The sequence below is a fragment of the Crinia signifera genome, chromosome 3 (genome assembly GCF_055691185.1).
Source record: "Crinia signifera chromosome 3, ASM5569118v1, whole genome shotgun sequence".
Taxonomy (NCBI): domain Eukaryota; kingdom Metazoa; phylum Chordata; class Amphibia; order Anura; family Myobatrachidae; genus Crinia; species Crinia signifera.
The window spans coordinates 209,481,892-209,507,541 of NC_139219.1; the positions used below are offsets into that span (position 1 = coordinate 209,481,892).

The 25,650-nt window shown below is 44.1% G+C and overlaps 1 protein-coding gene across 1 annotated transcript in view; it reads right to left on the reverse strand.

The window, feature by feature from the left end:
- Positions 1–25,650, reverse strand: part of AGPAT5 (1-acylglycerol-3-phosphate O-acyltransferase 5) — a 67,560-nt gene that overhangs the window by 16,098 nt on the left and 25,812 nt on the right. Inside the window, exons 5-6 of the mRNA XM_083177352.1 lie at positions 9,900–9,990; positions 6,529–6,690 (exon numbers count right to left, since the gene is read on the reverse strand). Coding sequence (XP_083033478.1) covers positions 6,529–6,690; positions 9,900–9,990 — 253 coding nt within the window. The remainder of the gene's footprint in view (positions 1–6,528; positions 6,691–9,899; positions 9,991–25,650) is intronic.

Genomic DNA, 25,650 nt, shown 5'->3' on the forward strand with positions numbered 1-25,650 from the left:
CTGCAAAATACCGTAATATCAGCAATATGATGGCAGCATCAGGATTTATAAGAACCACTACGCAAATTATAAATAAGCTGAAGGCATTGAAATGCTTATTCCACAATGTACTAGACCAGAACCAGAACCAAAGCAGCTCTGCACGTAGGCAGTGGTTGTACTTCGACCAATGCATGGTGGTTTTCGGACATTCTGCACTTGCTAATCCAGTAGCATCATCATCTAGCCTGGCAGCAGCCGAAAGTCGTCATGAAGCTGCACAGTCATGTGCAGAACAAACATTAACCCCACCTGTGGAACCAGCCCAGTCCACAACATCCACACCCCTGTTTAATGAGGACATGCTGCGACTGCAGACCCCTGAAGTGATCCCTGAAACTCAGAATGAGGACGTGGAAGAAAATCAGGCATGAAATCAACAGAGACATGTGCTCTGTCTGCCATTATTGCAACACTGATCAGACCACTCCCCACCCCTCCATTTGTTCTCTCAAAACGTCATCATTGTGGGCCTGTGGGGGCAGAAAAGTCCTTTCTTTATGACATCCCATGTTTACTATGGGTTTAAATGGGTTGCTTAAATGGGTATATGTGAATGTGACAAAAAAGGCATTTAAAAGGCAAATTACTGTTTAAGAGCTGCAGTGGGAAAGGGTCTTTATAGCTCTTACCCATTTAAAGACCTGTTTACAAATACCTGGTCTTTACCCGTTTAGGCAGTGGGAAAGCAGCATAATGCTGCTTTCCCACTGCAGACCCGTTTTAAGTTACAGGTAATCTTAAACAGTATTTAGCATTCCCACTGCAGCCGATTACAGTTTTAAATGCCATTTAAGTACCATTCCCATTGCAGGTAAAACGTTTTAGCTCTTCAAAACGTTTTTACAGCACAAATGAGTGCCTGTGACTTTAATGGGCTTTTCAGGGTTAAAAAGGTGCACACCCACAGTTGTTTTCACATAATAAAAGGAGGGGGAGGGGCCAGTGGTGCGTACAAATCCCGCAGCCGTCAACATTTGTGCTATGTGTCGGCTCAATTTAACCCATGGTGGACAGTAATATATACATTGCTGGCCAGTGCCAGCTATGTATATATTACTGCCTAATAACTAAATCATTGGTGCCCAGTGGTGCCTGTAATAAATAGATTGCTGGCATGTGCCAGCAATCTATATATTACTGGCTTAGGATTCTCATTGGTGCCCAGTGGTTCCAGAAATATATAGATTGCTGGCATGTGCCAGCAATCTATATATTACTGGCTTACAAAATAAAACATTGATGGCCAGTGCTGCTCCGTGTGGAGCAGGACGGAGGGAGGCGGGGCATGTGGCTGGACCCGCCCAGCGTCGCTAACAGCATCCAGCCGCAGCAGCAGCCAGCCGGACACAGCGGGGCAGCGTGGACAAGTGAGTATAACAGGAGGGGGGGGCGGGGGGGGGTGGCAGCGGGGCGTACCGCCTGGCTTAAAGTGGTTAATCTTTCAGCCCGGCAGCTTACACACACGGAGAGGATGGCTGAAAAAATCAGCCATCATCTCTACCGTTTAAGATGCATTCCCATTGCCTCTTAAACGGTAGATTACCGTGTAAAACCCTGCTCTGAAAACGGGTTGAAATACCGTTTAACTTTAAACGGTATTTCAACTCTGGCGCTTTCCCACTGCAGCCTTAAACGGTATTTTGCCCTCAAAAATCGGCAAAATACCGTTTTAAGGCTGCAGTGGGAAAGGGGCATAAGTGTTTGTCTGACGGAGAAGAGTGTAATATGCTTCAAAAGCTTTTGCGAACTGTGTGAAGGTATGTACCCATTTACCATCAGCGTCTATTACATTCTGAACATATGTTTGAGCTCTTTGGGCACTCCATGCTCTTGCTAGCATTGAGCTGGGTTTATTACCCCAGAGGTAGTATTTGTGCCTACATTTGCATAGTTCAAGTTTAGTCCTGTCTCTCAGCAATTGGTTGAGCGCCGACCTCACCTCCGTTCCAAACTGCAGCTTTATCAAGGATCCTTTGATTGTCATGTGTAATATTATGTTTTTTATTTCATGCATATTTTAACCACTGTATAAAGCCCTTATTTTTAATAGTTTATTAAAATTCATTGTAATAAATCATCCAATCCCTTTTTTTATTTCATTTTATAAACACCTCACATCATCTTCATCAGCACTGCTATAGAACCTTCTGTTTGACCTCCATCCCTTTTTTGGTGTTCAGCACCCCCCTGCGAACTTTAAATTCAAGACCTATCCCACACACCCATGAAAATAACGTGGGCCACATAATACCACCCCAAATTCAAATGTTGTTGAACAGTGCAAAACAATGGAACACCCAAAAAGAAAAAATGTAACAGTGCGCGCCAAAGGGCATGGCTTTTGTGGGACATGGGGATAATGCACACCATAATGCCCATTACACAATAAACCGCTTTAATTAAACTTAAAAAACTTTTTGGTTGGGGGGAGCCCCTAAATTGCTATATGTTACCCCCCCCCCCTGTGTTATGCGCTGCGAAACCCTTGTGGTGCCACATAAATAAATGATAATAATAATTATGCCTAATAACAAAATAAACCACCAATAGGGCATTCTGCACTCAGTTACCATTACCTGGTGCTCCATATAGCCTACCTATCCAATACCCTACAGAGCGAGACCATGGTGTGAGGTCTGGGTATAATCAGACGGACAAGGAAAGCATGTGGCAATGTGACCTATGTTGTCACACTTCCACACTGCTGTCAGTCATGCTTGGGCAGTCTCTGGGCAACCTGGAAATGCTCTCGGCGACAGTGGAGCATGTTGTCTGGTCTAAAGCAATGGCCAAGCCACCTCTGTATGGCTCTCTGATCCTCCCCTTATACAACCCCACATCAGGCCACATGTCCCCATCCCTTAAATCACATCGCACGTCCTAGTCAACCACGCTGCACATCCCCTACATTACACCGCTTACATAACGCTGCAGGTCCCAGTCTCCCACATCACGCTGCACATCCCTATAACCAACACCGCACGTCTATGTACTCTACATCCCAACGCATGTCCAGTCCACCACATCAGGCCACATGTACCCATTCCCATACATTACACTACCTACATCACGTTTCACGTTCCCATACACTACATCATGTTTCACGTCCCTGCCCCTACACAACGCTGCACGTCTACATCAATCCATGTACATCATGCCACATGTCTCCAACTCCATACATCACGCAGCATGTCCCTAACCCTTACAGCACACCACACATCACTATTCCCTAATTCACACCGCATGACCCAACATCATGCTGCAAGGTTCCATTCCCAACATCATGCCGCAAAATTACATAAATTGCAGAATAAGGCCACCGCACACAACATTGGCACATGTGAAAAGTGATGGAATTACAAAAATCATTGAGGTCATGGCCAGCACAAGGCCCCTTCACCTTGATCCTCTTCAGGTAGGAGGCCAGCCCATAGCTCGTTTCCCTGAAGCAACTGCTGATGACCATCCACCAGTGCTAGTTACACTTTTCATGATCAGGAAGCTCTCCGAGGCACACTGGGCACAGAACTACAGTGAGTTAGTCTCCAGTGGCCATCCCCTTCATTGTAAACTAATGTGTGTGGCACGGCTTCCTGGCTGTGCGGGATTTCGCTGCCCGGCAGGAGCCGGAGCGTGTGAAATAGCCCATACAGAGACTCACCCGGAACCTTATGAGACAAACCGGCCTCCAAGGATCTGCTGAGAGCCAGGCAGTTACTTATGCAGTCCCTCCTCTGGGCCTCTCCGCTATGCTGCAGGCGCACTGCTCTCTTGCGCCCCCGCCTGCTGTGGCCTGCAGTGATTGGGGCACTGTGGACGAAGCTGTGATCCGGCTGTGTATTACCAGGCCACACAGTCCCGGTGACAGCGCTCCACCGCAAGGTCCGCCTGCCGCATACCAGCCATCAGCTGCTGCCAACAAAAAAAGGTCAATGGTGCAGGGGGTTGCTTGCCGCTCCTCTAGTTCACTGTGTGTGCCTTTGTCATATTTGACGCCCCTGCCTGCAACACTGGTTAAACGAGAAAAGCTGGACAGAGCGGTGGAAAACCCGGCTGTCTCAGAGCACGGCATCCATACGGCCGCAGCCAGTGCAGCTATTTCAAATGATGCACTGGATTGCGGCCAGGCAGCGGTGGCTCCTGATTTGCTGCCGGCCCGCAAGCTCCAAATGGCTTGCGAGACGGCTTGTCATTTGAAATAGCCGCACTGCCCGCGGACAGATAGATGACGTGCACTGAGAGAGCAGAGTTCTCCACCGCTCTGCCCAGCTGTCTCGTTTAGCAATACAGGAAAAAGGGGGCAGGGTGAGCGGACAGAGGCAGAACCACAAAAAAAAAAAAAACACAAGTCTTCTTGCCCAAAGTTTACTGCACAATACAAATTCTTCCAACCCCCTCCCCCAGATATGATTTTTGTGGGGTTAAAAGACGATAAACAACGTTGGAATGCTAATAGCCAAAAATGTTAGTTCAACACAGGGGCCAATAGAAGTGGAAAAGGGTTAAACATAAGTGCTCTACATAAATGTGTAGTTTACCTCCTATCTACTGTATTACAAAAAAACAAACAAAACACTGCACTATATTGAAAGTTTAAACCATTGCTCAGCAGTGTTGGTTTAATGCTCTAGTCTACTATAATAAAAAGAAGAGAATGTTCTCAGGCAGAGCAGATGGCTGACCAGTAGTCGTGTCAGCAAATCTTCCGACTGTGCTGACATTGTTATTTTGCAGTGTGTACCTGGGAATTTTAATGTTCTCCAAGATCAAGACACACTTTAAATGCTATAAATTCAACAGGTAATACAAATGTAAAATATATTTATGCGAAGAACAGGTCATTACTTTGTGTACCAAAGATAATATACAAGATGTGATTCTTCTATACCTATAAAAGGCACATTATAAAAGGATATTTTTACCTAACGTTTTCTGACTAAAAAACACATCTGCTGGCAGAAAAATAATCTTTTCTTAGATACAATATTTTTCAAGTCATAAAATCCTTCTCAACACATCCATAAAGTTAAGTCTCATTCCAAACAAACGGAAAAAAATTGGCAAAGAAACATTCTAGACTTTTTTTTTTTTTGCACAGAAGAGAAACCTGAACATGGTCAATAGAGACAATATTTTTGTGCGGCAGTTTAATAGAGATAATAACTCCAAAATAAATTAATGTCACACAGTGAACCGCTCAATTCTTGAACATATTTGGCAATCAAACAAAGAGTGATGTATCTTATTTAGAAGACACTTTTAAACTGTTTTAGTAAAAAGGATTTACAACTGATTACACAAACCAGAGATTTTCTGTAAGAGGCTTAAGCTCATGTTAGAAATCGTAAAATAGGGATTAAAACACACAATCATAAATCAGAACTGCAAAGATTAGGGTCTATAGTACATGCCAAACATGGCTCTTCGATGTACAGTAGGTACTTTAGATTTTTTGAGGTGAAAAGTAGGAGATGCAGTTAACATCCCGGCGGACGGAATGCTGGCAGTCAGAATACAGATGCCGGTATGAGGACATCATACCAGCTCAGACACAATACCAGAGCTGGTATGACAACGATGAGGATGCTGATGCCAGATTCCTGACTCCTGGCATCCCAAAGACAAGTATGTGTGGTGAGGTTAGGCTGTGGCGAGGGGTTAACTTTAGGCTGCCTGGGTATGAAGATTAGGGTTACGCTGTGGGGGGAGGTAACTATACTTACCGGACCCCTGTCAGGTTTCCCTCTATCAGGGTGCCAGCATAAGTATTCTGACTGCTAGCATCACGTCCCCCAGTCACCTGTATGTATTCCTAAAGTAGTATGGATGTGTAATTAAATGTGGGTCTGCATGCAAGCATTTTCTTCTTATGTAAGAATAGATGATCACATTCCTGACACTGCCATTGTAACGGACCATTATGAAGATTGGTTCTAAGCATTAGTAAATATAGCGCAGGGGTGTCCATTATCCATTTGACAACAGGCAGTTATGGTTTCCATTTTTCATTTGCAAAAGGCTGTGTGGCTGTCATGCTTCTAGCGAATAGACTTGGGTTTGCAAGTGAGTAGGCGGTTGATTTGGTGAAGGGGCTGAGACTCAATTTACAAGATATGGTAAATGGGCATGTTTGCAAATACCAAAGTTACTTTGGTAGATCAACAACTGCTAACAAATTGTACCCTGATGTGTGGTTGTGGTACATACAGCAATTTAGAGTGTAATCTAAAATGGGAAGTAATGATGAGCGTATGTAAAGTGATGTGTAGCATTGTAGTGCTATGGCCCAATAATAATGGGAATGAATTCCCAAGGAACAAAATAGGGGATATATTTTGGCCTGAGGGTATAATATTCTATGTTGTGAATCAATAGGTTGTCAAGTACCACCACTAATCATATGGAGATGACGGGGTATTCAGATCACAGCTTTGGTAAAACCACTGGTACAGTACACAGACAAAAGAATATGGTAATAATAAATACCAGTCATGGAAGGTGCTTCTTTCCTTTGTCCACTCTGGGTAGTGGTCCCTTCATAGGCAACTGTAATGTCATACACCGCATCCAGATAGTCCTGCATTGTCTCAATTGCCACATGAGTTGCCTTCACACGTGGAGTCAGCACATGTTTCAGAACTGGCAGTCCTATGAGGACAGATTGCATTTTACAACTGGCTATATATCGATCGATCATTTATAAAGTTTAACTCCTTGTATCAACAACTACACATGTACAGCAAAGAACAATTTATTAAGTAATTATCAATTCACTTTGCCTTTTGGAGTTGCTGTACATGGGGTTACAGCCACTCATCTGATGCGCTTGCAAAATGTTAATATGTGAACTTTTCATTTAAAGATGGTGTCCAAGCATACTACATATAGAAGGGTAAGCTTGCTGGCAAATATTCACCTTTAGTGACTATAGCACATGCATCTGACAGTATACAGTCGTGGGAATGGTGTTTAAGAACTCCAAGTGCTTATTCCACCTAGATATGAAATCAGTAAAATTAAACAGATGCAGACATGTTTTTGTTCGAGATGATGACTGAGTTACTAAGCTATTGCTGTCACTTGAAGGTTGTTTGAGGATAAGCTTGTAACTTTCATGGTGAATGCTAAGCCATAAGATGAATACATTGACTTGCAAACTAATTCTCTGAAATACCCTCTACGATTTTGCTCATTTCTGTGAGTGCGGCTTCTGAAACAATTTTTAATCACTTATATTTGGGTACATAAGAGCACAGATCTGCTTTGACTCTATGATATCCTGTTAGAAATAGTTCAGTACATTCCAAAATATAAAAAAAGACTTCAATACAGACGAAGTATACCAGAAACCAACAACAATGGCTGTAAGAATGTGTGTGTTCTTTAGCCAAATACACTGCTGGAACAACAAAAACTTACTTGAAATAAGATAGTCTTTGGCCGTGGAAATATAAACTTTCTTGACAAGTTTATGGTAAATGTTCAAAGAAAATGATGTTGCTCTTGTACATGGTTTACCCCAAATAGATACATTTAATGTACACCATCATATTTAGCTAGTAACATATACAGTACATGCATTACTGCATAAACATTTACTTTCATTTTTCTGGAGTTACAGTATGGAGGCAGTCTCCTACTTAACTAGGAATGAGAATAGAAATTGGTTGGTAAATTGAATTTGGAGTTCAAATAAATATTTGTTTACCTTCACTTGGAGTAATCTAAACCTTTAGTTTGTTGGACTTTCTAGAATAAAAGAATATGCATATGAGTGATGTGGGACCTGATATTACCTACATCTCCATTTACAGCTGAGTGGTTTTAAGAGTGTATGTTCACATGTAGCGTAGGTGTTCCAAAGGAGTACCAGATGTAAGTAGAATCAATTGAGTAATATTAAGAGATTCAGCTAATTTCTGATGGATCTCTTGTACCATGTCCTATAGATTGTAAGCTTGCGAGCAGGGCCCGCCTACCTTTTGACTGTTTGTAAATACCCTGTTTGTTGTATAACTGTCTCCTTTTGTAAAGCGCAACGGAATATAGTGCGCTATATAAGAAACTGTTAATAAATAAATGTCTCGGGCTTGTGCAAATGCAAGTGCTGATAGTAATGACGGCTTCTACAAGCTGACAAATAGCTGTGGTATGGCTAACGTTGTGTGATTGGGCCCCTTTTCTAAGAAATCTGACTAGATCACTTCAAAATGAAACATGGATCGCTCCATGTGTATGGCCCATAGCAATGGACATTCCTGTGTGTCGCCATTGCCCACAGATCACTAGGCAAAACACTGCCAAACAGATTGCTCACCACACATTGCTGGTGCATCGCTTGTGTGCAGCCAAGTGTGCTTAGCGATTTGTGGGGGGGTGGGGGACGGACGACATATGAATCCGTTTGTTTTGCCATCAGGTGTCACGGTGAACATTTTGATTGAAATTGCCGTGAGAGTGGAAGAGAGGGGAGAGTGACGAACAAAACCCAAAAATCCACCCCTTGTAAAATAAGCGTCTCCGCTTTTATCCTTCACAAGTTGTTACAGACATGTGCATATTACATCTCTGTAGTCTAAACAGAGTTCAGCATCAAGTTTTTTTTCTGCACATGGCTGACTGTTCATCTCAAACAACTTGTACAGCTGATGAGGATCTGTCACTTGTAGTGACCAGAGGCTCTAAACACAAACTAATATTTATAAGGATTCTAACAAAGTGGCTACCTATGTTTCTGTAGTAGCATCACATGAGCATCTGGCAAAAGACTTTAATTGCCAAAACATTAAATATATAGATCTATAGTATAGAATACTATTCTGCATCATGAATTGATTTTGAGTTACATAGATTTCCCCTTTAAACTACCTGAAAACTTCACTATGGGCGTAGTTCAGCATGGATTGCTAATCCCTACGCATAGCAGTCGCAGTTTGATTTAAATGGTGGAAAGATGATGTTTTTTTTTGAAAATGCAGGCGATCCAAGGTGTCAGCAATGGCCAGTCTGGTTCTTTAGCAGATTTGAGGAAGCTTTAGACTGGGGAAGATGAAAATTAAAAAAAAACTGTCCACTGTTTCAGTTTATGCAAACTAATCTGCGAATACATCGCTAAGTGTGATGCACTATCAATTTTCCAAGGGGAGTTTATTCTTTTTTGGGGCGACTATTTGATTGGAGGCAACAGCTTCTTCTCTAACCAGCAATCCATGCTGAATTATGCCCTATGGGGGATGTTTTCACTGAAAAACAAGAAACTTTGGAGGACCTTGCACCCAATTTTGGATTATTGCAGGTAAACTCTGTCCCTATATCCACTGTAAAAAAAAATGCATGTGTTTTTCAGTACTGAAAACACAGCAGCAATACAAAAAAGTGATATGTAACAGTCCAGTAGTATGTACAGAACCAAGGGATCTCCTCTCCATCCTCCTCATGGGAGGGAACTTCCTATTGCATAACTATTCCTCATATTGGTGCCGCCAGGTGTCAAATGAAGTCCTGGTAATTTTTCCTAAAATTAACATATTTAGGAAGAATCAGACTTGCTCTGGAGGTGCAAAAAAATAGAAATAATTAATCTTCTCTCCTTTAATAGCAATTGAATCTCACAAAGTCTATTGAATTAGCCTTTATGGATTAATGAATCATGTTATTACCAAATTCTGTATGTATTTCAAAATTGTTAGAACTAAAGACACTTGGCATTTGACTGATTTTATGGGAACAATCTTTATATTTGTAACTCTACGAAAAAGCACAATAACTAGAGAAAAAAAGCCTACAGAATACAATTTAAATTTTTAAAGATCTCAGACTTTTTTTTTTGTACTGGTGGTCATTTTCTTGCATTTTACCTTCTTTCATGGCAAACGCTTGACTGTCAGCAATAACCTTCGGTATATCAGGATTATAACGTGTTCCTTCTGGGAAAATTACAAGGTACATCTGTAAATAGAAACAAAACAAGGACAAGGATTTTATTACAAACCATCCAAATAAATGCAGATTTACAAATGTCATGCAATACTGCATGTACAGCCTACACTGACAGCTGATCCCACTCCCAGAGTTTGGTAAAACTGCAGACACAGATTCTACTGTCAGCATTGAAGTAACCCACTCCCAACGGTAGAAAATAATGTGCAAAGTGTGATCTGAGCAGGATGCTCTAAGATTAGAATCACCTCAATTCAGTCACTAAATATTTGCTCAGCAATGTGCCTCTACAGCTATTTTTGCAGTTTGAGAAACGGGGAGCCAAGAATTCAGATTACACCTATTCTTCCAAGCTCAATGTTCTAGTGTCCAAATTTAACTGCAGGTTTAAGTGGTGTAAAAAGGCTTTACATACAGCAACATACATCTACTGTAATGCCGGACCGGTCTTGGATAAGTTTTCTCCCTGGGGCCCGTCACATGCAACCTCCTCTCAATCAGATGTTGCTTCAGGAAAATACCCAAATAGTGAACACATTCCCTCCCATGTGAAAGCAAGGGAGGGAGAAAGCAATCATCCCCACTGCATTACGACAGAAATACTAATATAATCAAGAGTGAAAGGTCTGATTAAGATATGAATCTCAGAACCTCCTGATTATTTTTCTGTTTAATTTATTAATATTTAATAATAATTTTTTAAGAAAATCTCATACATGTAAAAAAGAAAATGCAAAGATGCAAATAGAGAACAAGAAATTGAAGGGTATTTTGAATTGACACTAGACACCAGGTTCTCAAAGTCCGTGCTCAGGACCCCACACAGTGCATGTTTTGCAGGTCTCAACACAGAATCAAGAAAAATAATTAGCTCCACCTGTGGATATTTTAAAATGTGTCAGTCAGTAATGAGTGCACCTGTGCACCTGCTGGTTGACCTGGAAAACGTGAATTGTGTGGGGTCTGAGTTTGAGAACCAAAGCACTAGTCCAACAATATTGATAAGGAAATCTTTAAAATGTTTATTTTACAGTATAGAACAGGCATGTCAAACTCGCGGCCCCAGCCGCCTACTTTTGTGGCCCACAGTGGTTGTACCTGTGAAAAATTCAGCTGGGAACGGTCTTCAAGGGCTGGTGGGGCTTGACGTTTCTTCTGAAGCCCGGTCCCAGCAGCCCTTTGCGGAGGTGCGCGGGTGCACAGGTGACGTCACCACGCACCCGCACACTGGTGTGCAGCGCTTACACAACGCCAGGCACCAAAGGAGTTGGTTGAGACGGGCAGTTGGCCATAGGGAGGAAAGGATTTTTTGCGGAGGAGGGGCCAACGGCGCTGGTGTCTTGCGGCTGAAGGGCCGACGGCGCTGGTGTCCTGCGGCTGAAGGGCCGACTGTGCTGGTGTCTTGCAGCTGAAGGCGGAGGGGCCGACGGTGCTGGTGTCTTGCGGCTGAAGGCGGAGGGGCCGACGGCGCTGCAAAAATAGTAACACTTACTACAGGTGGGGTGAGGTGGTCGGTTGGGGTGGGGGGGGGGGGGGGGGGTTGTGAAGAAGAGGAACAGGGTCTGTTGATCCCACCTGACCCTGTGGGCAAGCTATGCCCACATGTTTTCTAAGAATACATTTTTTTAAAAATGTAACACTCGGTGACCCTCATTGGTGGGCATAGCTTGCTTTTGTGGCCCTCCAGCTGTTGTGTAACTACATGTCCCAGCATGCCCTGCCACAGTGTTAGCAATCCCTTATATAAAATCTGTGGCAGGGCATGCTGGAACGTGTAGTTCCACAACAGCTGGAGGGCCATGATTTTGACACAGCTTGTAATTTAAGGTGTGTTAGGTGTCACCTGACATTCCCTGTGTCAGAATGTGGATTTTTACTCATTCCCTGTGTCAGAATGTGGATTTTTAACTCATTCCCTGTGCCACAATGTGGATTTTTACTCATTCAGTGTCAAATGTGGATTTCAGCTTATTCCCTGTGTCACATTGTGAATTTCGGCTCATTCTCTGTGTCAGAATGTGAATTTAAAGGCTAAATAGACATGGATATATAATATAATATAGTTTTTCTAATAACCCTTTGAAAATTGTATATAGGACTCTTTTTTTCTTGCGGCCCACACAAGGCCGCAATGTAGAGATAGTGACTGTAATGTGGAGATAGTGACTGTAAACCCAGACACGGTCTATGAGCCATCCGGATACCTACAAACTTGTGGTCTGATAAAAGGGACTGTTTCAGAAGAGTTTGCAGCATGACAGTCATTTGCCAAACAAACATACATACATATACAAGTGTTCTACCAGTAGAAATTAAAGTATTGTTGAAGGGGGGGGGGGGCATCATTGCATTATTAACTAAAGCTTCTGGAACATTTAATGTAAAGATTTCAATTGGGGAATTTGAGCAAGCAGGAATTCAACTACCTTTAAACCAAAACTATTTTCCTCCACTGACACACTTGCTCTTCAGTAGAACTTTAAAAGATGCTCTCTAAACCAGTGGTCAGCAGATCTTAAATAGCGGAAAAAAAATAATCAGCTGGTGACTTTTGGTTTTGAGGACTGGCAGCAATTGTGTGATAGAGTGGGCAGTGGCCAAGAAAAGTTCTGTTACAGAGATTGAGTGTAAAACCACTCTTTAGATGGGAGCTACAGATCGAGCCATGGCTCATCCATTGCGCCAGCGCACCTGGACGAGGGTTTTGGCGCACAACTTTTGCAGCACGCTCAGATGTACTGAGGTGCATTGAGGCACGCAATACAATATCCATCTCCACCGCTGGGTGGATAATGCTCCACTAATGTAGCGCTGTATTGATATACAGTACAGATGGAGCCAGGCCATTCGCTGAGAATGGGAAGTGCTTTATTCCTTACACAAGTGGAAGCAATACCATTGTTAGCTGCATAGTTGTGGGCTCCCATGAAGCCCTGGCTGATATCCAGTAGCCATTTTGTTGACCCCCCTTCTGTGCTCGAGTCTGGCCTGCTTGTACTATATGACATTTCTGCTGCAGCAAAAATCTGTGTTCAACCAGTGTAAGAGACGCACGGATAGCAGTGACCTCACACATGTGGAACTTATACCATTGGTAGGTTCATAGTTTATCTTTCGCGCCGCATAGACCTGATTTGGAGCGCCAATTGCTGGGAATGGGTCACTTCACATGCACGAGAGCCACATTCTCAGCAATCAGACTGTATAATCTCTCACTTGTTGTTATTATTATTATTATTATTATTAACAGTTTCTTATATAGCGCATACATATTCCACAGCACTTTATAAATGGCGTAATGAGAAGCACGTCTTTGCATTTAAACTTTCAGAATTTTTTTTTCTAACATGCTCAATAGTACAGTATTGTACAAAAAAGAACTGTAGTTCTTGCGGATTCTTTCGCTATACAGTAGCAGCTGTGCATGAGACATCTAACGCATTCGCAGTGGTGACTTTAAAAAGCGTCATCTGGTGGATGATCACTGGTATTGCACTTATTCGGTAACTCCAAAGACCATGCAGGTTACTGCGCTGCAGCGTGACTAGGCGCACTGTGGGGAGTTCGCAAGCCAAATGCCATAGGAAGGCTAGATGAGTGTGGCTCCATTTGTACTCTATCCAGTACTCAAACAACTGAATCTCCAATATGGAGTATATATTAGGCTAAAGATTGATAAATCCAACAACTAGAATTTGTGATAAGAAGTTTAAGAGCACTTCAGTCACTGTAGAGCATATACAGCAAGGAAACTGCCAAAAGTAAACTTTACCAATGATGCTTTATAACGATACTTGTTAGCATGGTTTACAAATCAATATTTCATTATTTTTTTCCTATTTGCCAATCGTAGCATGATACTGAATGCAAAAATCTGATTAAATAGGAAAACTTGCTGTCATTTTCTCAATACAATGTTTTTAATCTTGTAATTCTATGTAAAATAAATATTGCTTGTAAGAAATGCTTTATGGTCGTGAAATTTTACAGTTTTATTTGAGTCAATAGACTAGAAAACATTAACCAAGTTTCTATTTATTCAGATATAAGAACACCGTGTTTTACGGTGTTTGCGGCTGTTAGAATCAGAACTGAGTTATATTTTGGGGGCAATTCATTTTTTTCTGCTCCCCCAATCTCTGATCTAAAGTGACAGGAGATTGGGAGGTGATACTTACATATATCTATTTCTATCACTCATGTCATACCACATAGGATCAGAATTAGTGACATAAAGCAACTAAGCTACAGTAATGGGCGCAATGCAAAAAGTACTTTGTGGACATTTCAGCTTGTCAATTTGGCTGTTGCATGCTGAAATCTGCCTCATGATAAAATTACTCTGAGGCGCCATCTGAGGGAAGACATTGTGAAAAACAATTACAATTTCCCTGTTATGTAGGGTACACACCATGACGACCCGCTCATGATGCACATCGTGAGCGGGTCGTCAGTGTCTCGTCCGCCCCGCTCACGGTGACGCGGGGGGGCACGACCCGCTCACGATGTGCACCGTGAGCGGGTCCGATCCAATGGTGACCCGCACCCGGCTGTATGGTTGTTCTTCAGATCCTACCTGCAGCAGGTAGGATCTGAATAACGACCGACCGACCCGCGCATCGGATCGGGATCGGACCAGAACAGGGAAAAAAAAAGGCCAATCTACCTACAATCTACATCCAATTGGTCGGAATTGGATCTAGATTGAGAGGATCGGGCCCTAGTCGTCCTGGTGTGTACCAGGCATTAGTTTGGCTGGGGTGAGTCCAAACACTTCCAAATTAGAACCTTTGTATGGACTTTCAAAATAAATAAAAATAAAACAAATGTTTGACTATGAATGTGTTTCTCCAATATTAGTCAGCCACCTGTTTGTATAATGTCTTGTGATAAGAACCTTCAACATTATTTATATAAACATTATTTATATATCACATACTTTATTACATTTTGTGCACTAAATGGAAAGCAGCAGCAACATAGAACAAAACTAGATATTTCATAATTGGGTAACAATGCTTTCAAGAAATCACACAAATTGTATGGTTCGGTCATAACTCAGTGCTTTGTATAGGTTGTCCTGCTTAGATCACATAGCTTCCTAAAGAGTCTTGTTAGGGATCACAAACTGGAGGGCTAAGAATTATGCAACACACACACACACTTGTTTATGAAAAAATTGACAGTCATGTCCTTCCCTTTGATATGAAAGCGATCACAGAAAATAATGTTCACACATAACTTAAATTTAACACAAGGCGAAGGTCAAGCCAAGGCAATAGTTTATGCTATTTAAGGAATCAAAAGAATAATAAATTATACTTTAAGTATAGGAACAAACTATCAATTTAACACTCGAACACCAAAATGGCCTTCATGGATGCATAAATCATTATGGGAAATATTTTGATCAACGCTACAAAGGTTAAACTTTCATATGCCAAAAGATATACATGCCAAATTTAAAGCCCTTTGTTGCTAAACTACTCCCAATAAGAAAGATTTCCACTATTTTAAAGACGCAACAAATCCGATTTACTGAAATATTAGGGGAAATGAAACAACTGGGATTTATCAAATGTTGTCAAGTGGTAAATAAAGTAAACAAAGACAAAACTCGCTATGACATGAAGAATAAAAGTAAATTAATGCAAATAATTTAGCTACGAGGAAGTCGTGGGAAAAACAAAATCCACCAGACCGCCATTTTTTTAAGCTTTAAAAGTTGCACTTTTAAAACATAATCACAAAAAAGAACATTAAACAATTTATATGTTCCATCTCATTCTAATAAATACTATTAGAATGAGAGGTAAAAATTCTCAAAAATATAAATTAAGTAAAAAAAAAGTTCAGATCACAAAATTCTTATATACAGATAGATGGAGCCGGGCTCCCTCTTGCTGGTGAATCGCCAGAACGTCACTGCTGGCGATCCGCCAGCAGCCCAGCTCTCATCTGACTGAGACGCATGTGCGTCTCAGTGTCCGTGCGCCGGGACCCTGTCCGTCTCCGCTTCAGGGAGACGGACAGGGTTAGGGGGGGTGCGGGGAGGCGGACCCCGTGTGACCGCCGACAAGCCGACGGGGACCCGGGGGAAGCCGTCGGAAGAGGACGTGCGCGCGCGTCCCCTCTCGCACAGATGGCAGGGGATGGCGTCGCCATCGCCATCCCATGCAAAGAAGAGCCCGGCTCCATCTGTAAAATACTAGAATTCTCTAGATATTCACAAGGAGACAATTACTCACACAAAGTATAATATATATATTAGTGGTGGGCAGATTAACGAGTTATCGCGTTAACGCTAAAATGAAATAACGCTGATAATATATTTAACGCATTTACGCGTGCATCCCATGACCCGGCAGCTCTCAGACCAGGAAGCTGGAAACCGTGCATTTTTTTGCACTAGGAGAGAGCAGCCGAGGTCCATGCGCATACGCATTGGCACTTGGAGGACGCAGCTGCCGAAGTCCCCGCGAATGTACTGCAGCAGTAGAAGACGTCAGGATACTGCTGCTGACGTCCCCGTGCATGTGCTGGTGCACTTGGAAGATGTCAGGACACCGCTGCAGAGGTCCCCGTGCATGTAACAACGCTAAAGGCCAGCAGCGGGGCCAGTGCTGCCAGATAGGAGTAGGGAGGAGATCATCGGATGCATAAGGAAGACGTTGAGTATCCAAAAGGGTTACATGACATCATCATACCACCGTGAGTTTGCCTCTAGAGAAGGCTGTAATTACAACTAGAACATGACTAGTATAAAAGGGGGTCATTATGAAGGCCAGCAAGGACACGGTGTAGTCTGTACATGAGGGGAATATGCCATTGTAGGCCCATACCAGAGGGGTACATGAGAGGAGCTTAGAGGGGTCCCTTTATTTATTAACAGTTTCTTATATAGCACAGCATATTTTGTTGTGCTTTACAGTGAAGACAGTGATAGAACAAACTAGGTATTTAAAGACAGTCAAACGTTAGGAGGGCCCTGCTCGCAATACTAATCAGTGGCACAGCAAAACTGGGGTGTAAAGTCTACTTTATTTTTCTATATGATACAGTAACAGTGGTCATATGTCCTCCCATATGCACCATCACAAGAAGAATACATGACTTGTATGAAAAGGAGCGTTACAACATGCACCACATGTTGCTCTCACTGGAGACGACTGGACATTACTGGTTAACCATAATTACCTTGGAGTTACAGTGCATTATATAGATGAAAAGTGGGAGCTGCATTCACATGCTCTGATTTTAATGAAAACAGAAGAGGGACATTTTGCTGAAACGTGCCGAAAATTTTATTCATGTTGCACAGGAGTGGGACATTTAAGATAAAGTTGGCACACTTAGCACAAGAAATAGGATTGCTGCTGCAAGACATCTGCCTTTGGAACAAGTCCCCTGCACTGCACACAGTTCTCCATTGTTCTATCACAGTATCTTTACAGAACAGTGCATTTGACAATGTCCTGGCCAAATACAGACAGGTTGTGGAACTCATTAAACACAGTCCATCAAATGCTGCAGAATTAGAACAAATTGAAAATGGACAAAATAAGGAGTCGCTTAAACAAGACATTCCAACCAGATGTAATTCAACTCTGGACATGGCAAAAAGTTTCTGCAGAAATGAACAGCCACTGAGGGATGTCCTCACCACACACAACACCAAGATTGCCATGCCAACTAAAGCAGAAATGGAAAGACTGTATATACTCGAGTATAAGTCGACCCAAATATAAGCCGAGGCACCTAATTTTACAACAAAAAACTGGGAAAACTTATTGACACAAGTGGGACCCTCACTCGAGTATAAGCCGAGAGGGGCTTTTTCCAGCATAAAAAATGTTCTGAAAAAGTAGGCTTATACTCGAGTATGAAAAAAAAAAAAAGAGAGAGGCTGCTCTACTAGAGAGCAGTAAAGGGCGCCTGTTGTATGAGGTGTTTCTCCAAGCGGCTGCTGGGGTACAGGGGTAGTCACTCCCTGTGGTTTTTTACAAAAGATTTGCAAAACAGAGAGTCGAGAGAGCAGCGCTGGATTTACAGTGAACAGAATGACCAGTTTAAAGTGAAAAATTACTTTATATAGCAGATTAAAATAAACATTTACATACAATTACACATAATAACATGACACAATAAAATTATGTAATAAAAGGAAGGTCTCACTCTTTGATTGGATCGGAATCTGTAGGGGCCAATGCCCAATTGGATATCAGTCCGAATGGAAAGTGCACTTAACCATTGGTATTTCTGCTGTATTGGGGAAACGGGAATCAAAGGGTTGTACTGGGAGCAGTCCACCAGTCCTCTCTATTAATACGGATAGATTGTTAGTGCCGCTGGAGGAATCGATGGAGAAATGTCCGTATTATATCCCTCAGGAGTCCCTCTGTCAGTTTGGGGAAGATTTTTATGGCTCAATACCCAATTTGGGCACCTCCTGTTTGTAGTGGAAAGTCACTATTGAGATTTTATGCACTGGAGGAGGATGGGCATAGGTTCTCCAATCTGGACTTGATTTGAAGGGGGGGCAGGACCCTCTAACAGGTGGCTGAGATGGTATTTTGCTCACCTGGAGGTGAACACTGCAGGTAACCCCGGTCACTGGTAAACAGAGATGGCCAATGCCTTGGTGTGGGGACACTGTTCTCATACAGGTGGCGGGAGATGGCGTGGCTCACCTGGAGTTCAGTGTGCTGTGGACGGTCCTGGAGGGGGATTCAAGGTAGAAGTTCCCAATTTTAGGCAGAGATGGACTGGATGTTGGTAGGGGTCCAATCTGGCAAGAGTGAGAGGCTGCACCTGACGCGTTTCACCACTAGCATCAAGTCCAGATTGGAGAACCTATGCCCATCCTCCTCCAGTGCATAAAATCTCAATAGTGACTTTCCACTTCAAACAGGAGGTGCCCAAATTGGGTATTGAGCCATAAAAATCTTCCCCAAACTGACAGAGGGACTCCTGAGAGATATAATACGGACATTTCTCCATCGATTCCTCCAGCGGCACTAACAATCTATCCGTATTAATAGAGAGGACTGGTGGACTGCTCCCAGTACAACCCTTTGATTCCCGTTTCCCCAATACAGCAGAAATACCAATGGTTAAGTGCACTTTCCATTCGGACTGATATCCAATTGGGCATTGGCCCCTACAGATTCCGATCCAATCAAAGAGTGAGACCTTCCTTTTATTACATAATTTTATTGTGTCATGTTATTATGTGTAATTGTATGTAAATGTTTATTTTAATCTGCTATATAAAGTAATTTTTCACTTTAAACTGGTCATTCTGTTCACTGTAAATCCAGCGCTGCTCTCTCGACTCTCTATACTCGAGTATATATGGTATATTTCATTTTCTCACAGTCCTGTCTGTAAAAATATAGCATGGATGGGATGTAGTTACGATGCAGGCTTGCGGTCAAGATCCTACAGGGAGGGTTAAGGGTAGGGGATTTAGTATACTTGCTGTGGACTGTTTGGGTTCTGGGAGGCCGCTGTCGGTATCCACAAGAATGGTCAGTGCCGGTCTCTCATACCCAACAAAATGGGTTTGAATTTTTGTTTTGCTGTAGCAGGTATGTGACTGAACTTCTGGGAGAAGAAAATAGGATTTCAATACCTACCGGTAAATCCTTTTCATGGAGTTCATATGGGATACTGAGGTCTCAATACATTGGCACATACATTTCTTCAACCAGGGTGTGCTGGCTCCTCCCCTCTTTTCCCCCTCAGTAGCTAGTTAAGAAACTGTGCCCGAAGGAAGGATACTGTATGTGAGGTAGGATTTAACATGAACAAATAATGTGGTGAGATTCGCACCAGCACACCACAACAAACACAACAACACACAACTAAATTTAGTTAACCCCATTCTTGTGTCATAAGAACATTATAACCTTTGAAAACCACAAAAGTGATTTGTAAGGAGCAAAAAGTCACCAAAACTCAGACGCTTCAACTCAGGTCAACGGACCTGTTAGGTACAACAGAGTACTGAAGCCACTGTCTCGCAACCTGCAAGAACAGCTGGAACAAGATCACAGTAATTGCAATCAGAGAACCGCACTGTGGCGAAAGCTCAGTATCCCATATGAACTCTGTGAAAAGTATTTACCAGTAGGTATTAAAATTCTATTTTCACTATCATTCATATGGGATACGGAGGTCTCAATACATTGGGGAGGTCCCAACGCTTCCAGAAAGGGTGAGAAAGTGCAGAGCCTGTTGCAACACCGCCTGCCCAAACTGGGTATCATCCTTGGCCACAGAGTCAAACTTATAAAATTTGACAAAGGTATTTTGACCTGACCAAGTGGCAGCTCTACAAAGCTGCAATGCCGAAACACCCCAGGATGTGCCCACTGCTCTAGTGGAGTGAGCCCTCACAGAAACCGGTACCGGCAATTGTGCTGCCCCATAAGCCTGTTGTATGGTGGAGCGGATCTACCTAGCAATTGATTGCTTGGAAGCCGGGCAGACTTTCTTTTGTGCATCATAAGCACAAAAAGACACTCTGTCTTACAAACACATGCAGTCCTCTTGACGTAAACCTGCAGAGCTCTGACCACATCTAGACATCTGGAATATCCTGATGTCCTGAGTTGGAAGGTACCACAATCGGTTGGTTCACATGGAATGCTGACACCACTTTCGGCAGGAACTGTTGTCTTGTCCGAAGCTCTGCCATATCCTGATGAAAAATTAGATAGGGGCTCTTGCAGGAAAGGGCGCTCAGTTCAGACACTCTTCTGGCTGAAGCCAGGGCTAACATTGTCACAGTCCTTCAGGTGAGGTGCTTCAATTCTGTAGCATCCAATGGTTCAAACCACTATGATTGCAGGTAGGCAAGAACCACATCCAGGTTCAAAGGTGCCGTTGGAGGCACAAACAGAGGCTGTATACATAGGACACCTTGTAAAAATGTCTGGACTTCCGGAAATGCAGCCAACTTCTTCTGGAAGAAGATGGAAAGGGCCAACACCTGAACTTTTAAAGGACCCCAGACGAAGGCCAAAGCCCAGGCTCACCTGCAAAAAATGCACTAAACGTTCCAGTCTGAAGTCCGCTGGTGGAAAACTCATCTTTTCACACCAGGCCACGTATCTACGCCAAATCTTGTGGTAGTGTGACGCAGTCACCGATCTCCTGGCCTGGGTCATAGTAGCAATGACAGAGGAATGAAACCACTTTTGATCTAAGATCTGCTGCTCAACTTCCAGGCCGTTAAACGAAGCCGCCCTAAGTCCTGGTAGATCAAGGGGCCTTGAACCAGAAAATCCCTTCTGACAGGCAGATCTTCCACTAGCATGTTTAGCAGACTTGCGTACCACGCCCTCTGAGGCCAATCTGGAGCTATTAAAATTGCCTTCACCCTTTGGCTGCAGATCCTTTGTAACCCTCTTCCCAACAGCAGGAGAGGGGGGGGGGGGCAGGTACGTTAGCTCGTATGACCACATCGTAGTCAGAGCAACCACCGCCTCTGCCTGGGGATCTCTCGTCCTCGAGCAGTATCGGTCGACCTTCTTGTTGACTCTGGAGGCCATCAGGTCTATCTGTGGTGCTCCCCACAGATCTACAATGCTCGCAAACACCTGAGGATGTAGTCCCCATTCCACGGGGTGAAGGTCGTGGCGGCTCAGAAAGTCCACTTCCCAGTTGTCTACCCCGGGGATGAAGATAGCTGAAATCGCCGCTGCATGAAACTCCGTCCAGGCAAGGATCTTGGTGGCTTCTCTCATGCAGGCCCTGCTTTGTCCCTCCATGCCGATTTATATATGCAACTGTCGTTGCGTTGTCCGACTGGACATGGATCGTCTGATGTTTCAAGAGGGAATGAGCCTGCAATAGAGTGTAATAGACCGCTCTCAGCTCCAAGTTATTGATATGGAGCTGCGCTTCCAAAGGAGCCTACTTTCCTTGAAAATAAACGCCTTGTGTCCCCCCACCCTAGGAAGCTGGCATCTGTTGTCAACAGTATCTAGTCCTGGATTCCAAATCTCCATCCCGTAAGGAGGTTTGGAGAGTGGAGCCACCACTGCAGAGACTATCTTGCCTTTGCTGACAGGCGGATTAACCGGACGTGTGATCCGGAACACTTGCTCAAAAGGTCCCTCTTGAGTGGAATCTCCCAAACTGGAGCACCTCGAACAAGGCCACTATTTTTCTCCTCAACCTGATACACAGGTAAACTGACACCTTCTCTGGGGTCCGCACTTCCAACAGTAACTGCTTGAGTGCAGCAATCTTTTCCGCTGGGAGAAACACCCTCCTCTTCATCATATCCAACATCATCCCCAAGAATTGGAGACGCTGGGTCGGTACTAGAGAGGACTTGGGTATGTTCAGTACACATCCGGTAGTCTCTATCGCCTCCTGCAGGCTTGTCTCTGACTCCGCTTTCAGGAGCAGGTCGTCCAGGTATGGAATTATGTTTATCCCGAGTCCTCAGAAGGAACATAATTTCCGCCATCACCTTCGTGAAGACGCGTGGAGTGGCCAAATGGTAGTGTCTGAAACTGGAACTGTTCGTCCAGCATGGCGAACCTTAAACACGCCTGGTATGGTCCCCACACCGGTACTTGAAGGTAGGCATCCTTCACATCGATAAACGCCAGGAATTCTCCCTCCTCCAACCCTGCAATGACCGCCCTTAGGGATTCCATGCGGAATTTGAAGACCCGAAGATAAGGGTTCAAAGACTTTAAATTGAGGATTGGTCTGACCGAGCCTTTCAGCTTCGGTACCACGAATAGGTTGGGGAAGTATCCCTGGCTCCGATACAGTGCCGCTACAGGTAAAATTACTTGAGCATGTACCAATTTTTGTAGTGCTTGCCTGAGGATCCTGCGATCCTCCGCAGCTGCTGGGAGTCCCGACCTGAAGAACTTTGGAGGGGGCAGTCTTTCAAACTCCAGCTTGTAACAGTGTGAAATAATATCCCTGACCCACGGGTCGAGGGATGAAGCATCCCACACGTGGCTGAAATATTTCAGCCGAGCCCCCACCGCGAGTATGTCTTGAGGTGGGAGGAGCACGTCATGCGGAGTGCTTGGGTGCTGCTGTGCTTGCACTACAGTCCCAGTTGGAAGAGGCTGCTGCTCTCCTGGGCTTACCACGAGCACCTCTGTTGGTGTTTGAGCCACCCTTGGCCTTAGGTCGGAACTTAGAGGTCCGAAAGGACTGCTGGGTATTCCCTGAAATAATCTGTCCTCTGAGAAGGGCAGATTCTCCACACTGCGCTTGGAGTCCGCATCAGTGACCCACTGCCGTAACCATAAGGATCTCCGGGCCGATACTGCCATGGCTGAGTTATGCGCATTAATGTCACCTAATTCTTTTTGCACCTCACACAACATCTTTGCTGTGTCTTGTATGTGACGCAGCTTTTTAGCTACCGTGGCCACATCCATGTCACCCAACAAAACTTCTTGAATCTGGTTGGCCCATGTAAATACGGCCTTAGCCATCCAGAAACTAGCGAGCACTGGGCAATTGGACGCGCCACTGGCCGTGTATATAGCCTTAACTGTGCAGTTTAGTTTTCCGTTGACTGTATCTTTTAAGGTCGAAGTTCCCGGGACAGGGAACACTACCTTTTTAGATAGGCGGGACACCGAAGCGTACACTACTGGAGGTTCCTCCCACGTCTTTCTACCCGCAGGTTCAAAAGGGAAGGCAGACTTAAAACGCTTAGATACTTGGAAGTGTTTTTCAGGATTTTTCCAGGCTGCTTTGAATACCTCCTCCAAGTCAGACTGCTCTGGGAACACTACGTCCGGTCTCCTATGAGAGACAAAGAAGGGATCCCCCTCTGTAGGAGCGGCCAGAGGTAAATCTAATACCTCACTAATGGCTAGGATTAGGTTCTTTGTGCCCTGAATAGGAGGCTGTGACCCCTGAGAGTCCTCTTCAATCTCCTCCTCCTCACCATTATCCTCACCCTCCTCTATCTCAGAGTCAGGTCAAATGGCAGTCAGTGCCCGTTTTCGGGACAACCCTGGCATAGGTGACAGAATATCCACCCTAGTAGTAAGCACAGACAAATCCTGCTGCACCTGCTTGGTCTGCAATGTATTTGCTGCAAGCTGTGATGAGACTTTCATGCTGCTGGCCCATGAAGGCTTTTGGGTTTCACCCTGTGAGATACCACTAAGTTGTGGAGACACACTGCTGAGCTGGTGACATACTGTACATTGCTCATAAGTGACTTGTGATGTAGAATTTGGAGCAAACTTGTTGCTGCAAATCACACAATTTCTTTTTCTCACCATTTTGGAGAAAAATCACCCCCTTGACACACTTCAAACACACTTAGTGCACAACCAAGATAGTGTCAGACAGATAGTAGCTATGTGTTTGCTCTATCAATATATCTACAAATGGAGCCCTGGTTCTTGGCCAGTGATCGCCAGCATGCTTGCGCTGGGGATCGCCGGCGTAGAAGCGCTCCATCTGACTGGGACGTGCGTCCAGTTTCCCGATGGTGCCGCTGCGGGTCCCTGCCCGTCTTCACTTCAGTAGGTGGGGCGGCGAGTCCGCTGGCCCTGGCGGGGAAATCGCAAGCCCCTGCAAGAAAAAGGCCGGCTCCATCTGTATATAGACATATAATGTGTACAATGCTTAATTAGCAGTGGGGGATGAAACTCAGAGGTATATGGGGACACCAGCACCCTGCAGCCTAGTCCCCTAGATATAAGGACTGGTAATAAAAGGCATGTATATACAATATTATATATATATATATATATATATATATATATATATATATATATATATATATATATATATATATATATATACACACACACATATATATACATATACACACACCCAAGTGGCTGTTAAGCACACAGAAGCGCTGTACAGCGCTATACTTGCTGTATCTGCTGTCAGAATCTCTCTCTCCCAAGGCTGCACCGCTGTTTTTCTGCTGCTGTAATGGCGCTCCCAGCATGAGAAGAAGCAGGAAGCAGTGTATAGGCATGCTTAGAGGCTCTGGTCCCGCTCTGAGCTAAGCCTTGCCCATCTAAATGGCACCTGGGCTATACTAATGTTTAGACTAGCGCCTGTGTTAAACAGTATTAACAGTAGAATCGGAACATGCCCTGGCATCCAGTGTCAGCAGGGCTGTCAGTGGTCCCTGTGCAGGGACACCTGCCCCGCCATCTTGCCACATGCCGGGGTAATACTCACCACTCGACAGCTTCAGGCTGAGCCAGGGGCGTGCGGAATGCTGAGGGTGTGCGCACTGCAGTGCAATGCCCGCGGTAACAAGCACCCTCTCAGGTCAGTGGAACTGCAGCAGGGATCGGTTCGGTACCTTAAGAGGCCAGCAACTATCCCTTCCCCCGGCTTCCCTCGAAGAAGGGAAGCTGTGTAGCCGGAACAGCAACTCCAAAATAATAAATTGAAGAAAAACTCTCTGGAGCTCCAGGAGTGTGCATCCTCTCCTGAGGGCACATTTTCTAAAACTGGCTAGTGAGGGGAAGTAGAGGGGAGGAGCCAACACACCCTGGTTGAAGAAATTTATGTGCCTGTCTTCTGTCGGATGACCTCTATTCCCCAATGAATTGAGAACTTAGTATCCCATATGAAAGATAGTGAAAAGTATGTTTCATGCTCTGTGGTTCGGCCTGCTTTTTGCCATCTCTCTCA